This window comes from Liolophura sinensis, chromosome 1 (genome assembly GCF_032854445.1).
Source record: "Liolophura sinensis isolate JHLJ2023 chromosome 1, CUHK_Ljap_v2, whole genome shotgun sequence".
Classification (NCBI taxonomy): Eukaryota; Metazoa; Mollusca; class Polyplacophora; order Chitonida; family Chitonidae; genus Liolophura; species Liolophura sinensis.
The window spans coordinates 56,950,150-56,958,385 of NC_088295.1; the positions used below are offsets into that span (position 1 = coordinate 56,950,150).

The window sequence follows — 8,236 nt, forward strand, 5'->3', positions numbered from 1 at the left end:
TAAATCCTCAATTGTAAACTTTAGTTACCTTCGGTAAATACTCAATAAGTATGCCGATTCAACCTACTAAGCTGCAGTTAGGTTACATAAAACATATATTCATCTGCAACCAATATATATATATTAATGCAGCTCCGACTTAACAAAAACCCTAAGAAATACAGCCTAGCTTTAAAGCAAAAGTTTATGATATTAATGTTTTAAAAATTCAACAATGTGTAAGTTACAATACATAGTTCTAATCAATTTCAATGTAAAATCAAAACCGGATAGTTTATCTACATAGCCGGATCTTTGACGAACTAGCCATGTCATCGTATATCCGCCTCCTCAGTAAAGATACCAGTCTGAGTTAACATGTGTTCGGAAATAGAACTCTTCTGGTTGAGGAGATAGTAATATCAATGCTGCACATGTCGGCCGGCTTGACTTTGGTTTAACGAAGATTTCGAATCGTTTGACATTGGTGCTGACTTTCAAGCATTAAGCCAAAATGGGCAAAGTGATGTCAACAGTCACAAAGCCCATTCGCAATTTCAATGTAGAAAATCGTGCAATGAGGGCAATGGATCGGCAGGCGAAAGCACCAAAGGCCGCACCGAGGCATGAAACAACTAAGAAAAGTTATGAACAACTCGCAAGAGGTACAGAACAGGGGAAGTGCTCAGTTGTGTTATGAGACTGCGCGATATCTGTCAAATGTCCATTCCCTTTATCTAAAATCAAAACAGATATATTCCCACAATTATGGAACGGCCTATAATTCGGTCTGTGTAACGATTTTACAGCCTAAGATGCGACCAGGTCATTCCAATTAAATGGCAACAAGTAGGCCTATACCAAAAACTTAAGCCGAGGACACTAACTGTTGGCTGAGAAATATTCAAATACGCAGTATTCATGGCTGCTCAACCCCAGTCAGAGTTGAGCAAGTTTGACACTGGTGTGGCATGGGTGGTGGCCCCAGTAACCACTCCACCTACCTCTCGTTGCTTAAATCCACATCGTAACATGTCCACTTCCATTCGCTGCACAAAATTTTTTAAAGTGCCACTCTGGTCAGAAATTGCGTAGAAATATTACAATAATTTGAAAGAAATCCTAGAGAAAGCTAACACTATGTTTCAATAGGATTTTGAGCGCTAGCGCAGCGTAATGACCCAGGAGTCTCTCACCAATGCGGTCACTGTGAGTTCAAGTCCAGCTCATGCTGGCTTCCTCTCCGCCCGTACGTGAGAAGGTCTGTCAGCAACCTGCGGATGGTCGTGGGTTTCCCCCGGGCTCTGCCCGGTTTCCACCCACCATAATGCTGGCCGCCGTCGTATAAGTGAAATATTCTTGAGTACGGCGTAAAACACCAATCAAAAAAAAAAAAAAAAAAAAAAAAATCAATAGGATTTTGATGAATAACACTATTTAACCCATATAAATGAAAATTCCTTGAAAAGCAAAAGCTTCAACTGTGTCCGTAAAATTTCCTGATGTGATGTGATAATATTCCGTATGTGACATCGAATCAAGCGGATGTTACGCTGAGTAAAGCATTTATGCCGGGATGATGTCCAGAACGTTTGAAAGGGCAGCATCATTTGTGGATATACTTCAGCAATTGATGACGTCATGTGTTTGTGAGTGATGTCACACCAGGCAAAGTGGAAGGGACAAAAATATTTTGTTTCAGTATACAAAATATACCCTGACAAAACATACAATATTGGTTTTAATTCAGTGCAATATTTTCACAATTTAGGAAAGCAATTCAGACTATCGGACTCTTTATCAGTTTACCTTGCTTTTGAGACACAGATGTTTTGACTCCAAAGTAGCTCTTTAATGATAATTCAATAACATATCATTTCATGTGTAAACTGCCTCTAGGCCATGACCTACCGTCATGTTTTCAAGACAGCCTCCAAGTATTTAAAATGAGTGAATACAATTTTGGGAACGTATACAAAAGCAGACTTTTGTACTTTTTCTTTTCTAATAGTGATAATCTTTGTCTGGTGCATTATTTTTGCAGCGCAATTTTTAATTTTGTGGAATTGGGCTATTTATAGTATAATAATTTTGAATTGTGTTAAATGAGGTCAACTATGAATCATGCAGTCCAGGAGTTCCACTGTTGTTGATGAGTCAAGTGTTCACGTGGCCCTGTCAGACTACAACGCAAATGGCAGCCGTCTTGAAAACATCACGGTAGGTCATGGCCTGGAGGCATTTCAGGCGTGAAACGATACGTTATTGAATTATCATTAAAAAAATTTGTGTGGCAAATGGAAGGGGACATGTTACAATGTGGATTTAAGCGACTAGAGGTAGGTGGAGTGGTTATTGAGTGGTTATATACCCGTGCCACACCATTGAGTCAAACTTGCTTGACTCTGACTGGGGTTAAGCAGCCATGAATATTGCATATTCGAATATTTCTCAACCAACAGTTAGTGTCCTAGGCTTAAGTTTTTGGTATACTTGTTGCCATTTAATTGGAATGCCCTGATCGCATCTCTATATTTATGCTCGAATATTTATATCCGAATATTTCTCAACCAACGGTCAGTGTACTCGGACTAGCCAAGAACTTTAGGCCTGCACACGTAACTCATAAATAAGAGCCACCTAAAGCATGAATATTCTACCTTTGCTATCGCTCTGGTAGATCTATAAGCCTACAACATTCTATTTAATTTTCTTGATCTAGTGCCAGAGTTGTGTCACCTCTCATCTCTGACACTTATCTAATTGCGTCTCGTGAAAGTATAGACCTGCACAAACGTGCGGTACAATTTCAGCGAGTGTAAACAATGTCACTATAACGTAGATCATTTGAAGCCTGCAACTGCTGCAATATTTCACCGATACAGATGAGAACTAGAAGTAAAAAAAACTTGTTCACCTGTGTGTTCAAAACTCACTAATTCAGTTCTGCAAAATTTTACAATGGGCCAAGTGCTACATATATAAGTACAAAAGTCACTTGTCATGGTTTACATATTGGACACAGTCGCCATTACAGGTTGGTTTTATTTAACATTGGGCGAGACCAGCGGGCTACTAAGAAATGAAGGCGAGACCACTGAAAGTTGTAGCGTTCATATTTGTGCAAGTCTGTACTTTCACTGGAGACACAAGAGGGGCGAGGTTGCAGAACTCTGACACTACTCAAAGAAAATTAAATAGCATGTTGTAGGCCTCAACATTTTGTAGCTCTACCGGAGTGTTAAGAAAGGCTGCTTTTATTTTACATGTGTGCATTCCTATACATGTATGTTGGCATTGTTGCCTTTAGCAAAGAAATGAAATAATTCTAGCTCTACCAGAGCTGTAGAGCTACTTTGTATGAATGGTAATTATGCACACAGTGCCTTTTGACAATTAAAAAAATGAGTTTGAAATGATTTATACTTTGCTTTATCATGGGTTTCACTCACATATTTGGCACTGTTAATGGTGCATCATTAAATAATGACTACTAATATGCCAGGCTGTGCTCATTTTTCCGTGGCGGAGGGGGTTAGCACACCAGCAAGGCGCAATGACTCAGGTGCCTCTCACCAATGCGGTCGCCATGGATCGAAGTCCAGCTCATGCTGGTTTCCTCTCCAGCCGTAAGTGGGAAGGCCTGCAGCCACCTGCAGATGGTCGTGTGTTTCCCCAGTCTGTGCCCCATTTCCTCCTACCATGATACTGGCCACTGGCCGCTGTCATTTAAGATCACTACTTACATCAGTTAATTACTTGTTCCTTGAATGTGGATGACCAGATATGAAGGAGACCCTTTCCAGTTGTAGTGCACTTAACGAAAACATGTGATACACAGAATATCACATGACATATAATGGTATGAAAAGCTTCATACTTACGCTGTTTTCTTATTGTAAATCAAACATCTTCCCATTCAATTTTTTAAGCAATGAAAAATCGGTGAAAACATTTGACCACGGGAAAAAAATGACATGGAAACCAACACATAAACACAGATTTTACAAATCCCCTTTTTTGTCACTGGACATGGATGTTGTATGGTCAATCCAGTAATTCCAGCTATTCCACCTACCCAGCAAAACAGATTTTTTTTTTTTTTAAATAAATGATGTAATTGTCATTGCTCTTTCATCCTCTTTTCAGAAAATCCAGAGTTGCAAGAGGCAGTCAAAAGCAAAAATGAGGCACTCCATGAACGGTTACTCCATGTAAGAGTAGAGTCCACAGGACCTCCTCCTGATCAGAGTCTGGTAATGCTCACTTTCTTTTTCCTCAGTCATTACACAGGCATGGTTAGCATTATGATCTTTTGATACCAAATCAACAAATCAGAGAGCTTCACACTCGCAGTTCTCTGAATCTCTTCAAATTATCAGGAAAACGTCTATTCAAAGAGAGATACACAGCAGGTTTTAATACAGTGTCTGAACTTAAAGTAGTTTCCAGTTTCATCATCATTTTATGATGTTATTTTTATCAAAATAATATGAATACAAAATATAATATTTTGTGTGACAATAGCCATTCCAATCACACATTGCTTACAAGTGTTGTATATTTTAGTCACTTTGGCATTACCAGCACTGATTTTCACAGGTCTCTTTCTTGTTTCCATTTGCCAGAAGGTAACTGGCTTGCACTCATCCTTGAAATCCTTGACGGTACTTGAACTTTTTGGAAAGGTTTTCAAGGTCTTTAACGACATAAAATTTTTTTTTTTTTTTTTTTTCGGATTTTCTGGAAAGTTCTTTGTGTTTTCAGTGTTAACGACCATATCATATTGCATTACATTGGACATTGACTGATTAATAAGCTACCTGAAAAACGTCCATTAATCTCCATACAAAGTTTTCTGCCCTGAACTGGTCTGTCCTTGAAATTGCTAGAAACATACAATGTTTTTGAAAAAACATTTTTTTCCATGGGTGGGAAGATGGAGTTAATACTGTGCTCCTTCAGTCAAGGGAAATAATCTTGAGTTTGGCTTGAAACTGTAAAATAAACTAAATTGTCAAATATATATGTTACAGAGTAAGTAAGTTTCATTGAAGGAAAACCAAGAGTCATTCGTTTATAAAGATACATCCTTACACACTTAGGTTCCACCCCTTGATGTGTAAGATATAATACACCAATCAAACGTGTCACTTAGGGAGCAGACCGTGGTGTATTGGTTATAGGTGGTTGCCTTTCAGTCATGAGGATATTGGTATCCCAGTCATGGATTGTGTGAATTTATAGATATATATACATATCCCAGCTTTTCTTTTTTTTTGGACAGTAAGCGGTTTTTTGAAGACCATTTGTCTTTCACCAATATGATGTGCAAGTGGGAAAGTTTGTCAGTACCTTTGATACCAAAAGTTGGTTGTTTTCCCCCAGGCAGCACTTTTTCATTCACCTCAAAAAAAAAGAAAAACTGACCAAGGTCTCCCAGCATCCTGTGGATGGTTGTGGGTTTTCCTAAGGTTCTGCCAGGTTCCTCCCACCAAAATATTGACTGTCGTCATACAAATAAATATACAGATACATACAGATAAATAAATATAAAACTGATCGCTATTGTATAAGTGAAAATTTCAAGAGTGTGGAAATGACATAAACAGATAAATGTGTCATTTCCAAACGAATAATCTTAAAGTTTGGTTATATTTCTAGTATATATATGTTCCAGCAATTTGAAATTGCTGAGTAGTTTTTTTGATCACTGTACACTGACATGTTTTGTTTTTTTTTTTCCCCACAGGTGAGTAGAAGTTTACCCTTGACCAGGGAGAAGTCTGAAGATCCAGAGTTTGGATATCTTATCCCTGATGTCATACCAGAAGGCAGAGTCAGTTTGAAGCAAGTTTTTGAGTTCATAGGAAAGCACCAAAATGATCCTAAAGGCTACACAGCCCAAATGATAGCAGATGAATACAAACTGGAGTTGAATCAGGTTCAAGATATTTTAAGACATTTTCAGGCCTTTCATATGTATGTGCCGAAGAAAATACGCGATAAAATGGTAACAGCAAGCTCAGAAGAAATTGAACTGATGGCCAGACCCCCCCGAGTGTTCGGAGATGAGAAAGAAACAGAGAAATTAGAGGCTGAAACTGTTCCTCCAACTGCTAACCCTGAACCTAAGCCATGACGAAATTTTACGTTTAACAAATTAAATCACTTGTAGATTATAGATAGGATACAGGCCCCAAAATGACGAAGCGATCTTAGATTTGAGTCTAAATTTCAAATTACTTTATAATTATTATTTCTGATTTTTTCGATTTTTAATTCTTGTTAAATTATTGTAAAACAAATTTAAGCTAAAATAATGTAACAATGGAAATTCATACCAAGTTGAATAATAGAAATTTTTACTTAAGACTAAGATCGCTTCATGATTCCGAGGGCAGGTCTGAGGCCTGTTTCTTTAAACCCTTGACAGATTTGTTTCCTTGTTACAACACTGGCAGCCAGTGATGTCTGTATTAGCGTGGTACATGTAGTTACAGGTTTATAACTTTACTTGGGTATTGTGGAATGCATTGTCCGCTGCCGCCAGACACAGTGTAAAGTTTTCTTGTATTTGCATATCTGAACAGGCTTCAGTTTCTGTGTTATAAGCGATGTTCAGAAGTATCTGACATAAAACTAACTTACCCAAGACTGTGTTCAATAAAAGGAAAAGACCATGAAAAAAGAAAAAAATGAGATCATAATCAAACACATCACTAATGTGTTTGGACAACGATGATATCACAAGCTTTTGCGTTTTGCTCTTCTCTATATATTGGCAATCAGATTAGCTCTTTATAAGTATTGGTGTGCATTGCATATTGCTCTAAAGGGGTCTCTGTTGCTGTCAGAGAGGTCTTAATGGTACCGCAACACAATGAGGAGCCTCTCACCCATGAGGTCATTGTGAGTTGATTCCAGCTCATGTTGACTTCCTCTGCAGCTATTCGTGGAAAGATCTGCTAGCAACCTGCGTAGGCTCTGCCCAGTTTTTAACCACCATAATGCTGGTGGCCATCATGTAAAAGAAACATTCTTCAGTACGACGTGATAAACCCATACCAATCAAATAAAATTACTCTTTCTTCAAAAGATAGTAGTTATATGTAAAGGTGACAACTCATTCTTAGTCAACAATGTCTAACAGTATAAACATGGCGTCATCTTACCATTCAAATACTTAAACGCATTCAGTAATCATTCTTTCAGTCAGGAAATTGTCCAAATAAGCGCAGGCATTTTTAGACGCATGTGTCATTAATGTGCCTGATTATGCCCCCCCCCCACCCTCCAAATTATTGCTGTCAGAAATCGTCTGAATCAGTATACTAGAAATGAGCTTCTGCCATCGTTTGCTGTAGAAAAAATCACATTTATTTACGGTAGAGAAGATGTGTAAGTTTTGTCTCTTGGCTTCCTCTCCAGCTGTAAGTGAGAAGGTCTGCAGCAAGCTGCGGGTGGTCGTGGATTTTCCAGGTTCTACCTGGTTTCCTCCCTCCGTATTTCTGGCCACGGTCGTATAAGTGACATATTCTTGAGTATGGCGTAAAACACCAATCAAACAAGTAAATACATCAAAGGAGTGTGTGTAATTAGTGACTTCACGTCAGGCAGGAGTACAGGTAAATTATTAAGGGTGATATGAGTTGCTGTGATTTTGTTCCAGATAGTGTTCAGATGTATTACTCAAGATAGTCCAAATTAGCACTGGATATGTTTGTGTATGTATTACAGAGATGTCTGAAAATGTCTGTACATAGATCATTATGATGGTTTCAAAGTTAAGTTAAAGACTTTCAAAAACAATTCCCACTTGTTTGACGTGTTTTAAACCCATAACAACTCAAAAGTTAACACCAGCATTAGAACCTACACCCAGTGATTTTTTTTTTATTTTTATGCATGTTTATTTGAGAACAGAAAGGTGATAGGTACCCACCAGAAACAAGTTGGTCAAAGCAGTGTACTCTTTCTTTCCTTTTCTGCAATACGTCCAATTTTCAATATTTTTTCTATCAAGAGGTAGTATAGCACCAGCACTGCAGCATAACGGCAGCGAAAGGTGTGTTTTTATACACCTGGGAATCGGCTTGTGTATACGTCAAATGTTGAATCATGGCAAGTGGTTAGACTGAGCTCACCTTAGCAGTTCAGGGGGTTGGGGATCAGTTCAGTTGATTGACCATAGGCCACGATTAATCAGGTGTGCTGATTTCCTAAGGGTTGTATTTTATTACATGTACATCTTTGT

General features: G+C 38.3%; 1 protein-coding gene across 1 annotated transcript; it reads left to right on the plus strand.

Annotated features, from left to right (window-relative positions):
• Positions 1–370: 370 nt before the first annotated feature.
• Positions 371–7,042, plus strand: LOC135461335 (protein NDUFAF4 homolog). The gene is made up of 3 exons (XM_064738374.1): positions 371–644; positions 4,129–4,235; positions 5,732–7,042. The coding sequence occupies exons 1-3, from the start codon at positions 494–496 to the stop codon at positions 6,119–6,121; spliced, it is 648 nt and encodes a 215-aa protein (XP_064594444.1). The 5' UTR covers positions 371–493; the 3' UTR covers positions 6,122–7,042.
• Positions 7,043–8,236: the final 1,194 nt, after the last annotated feature.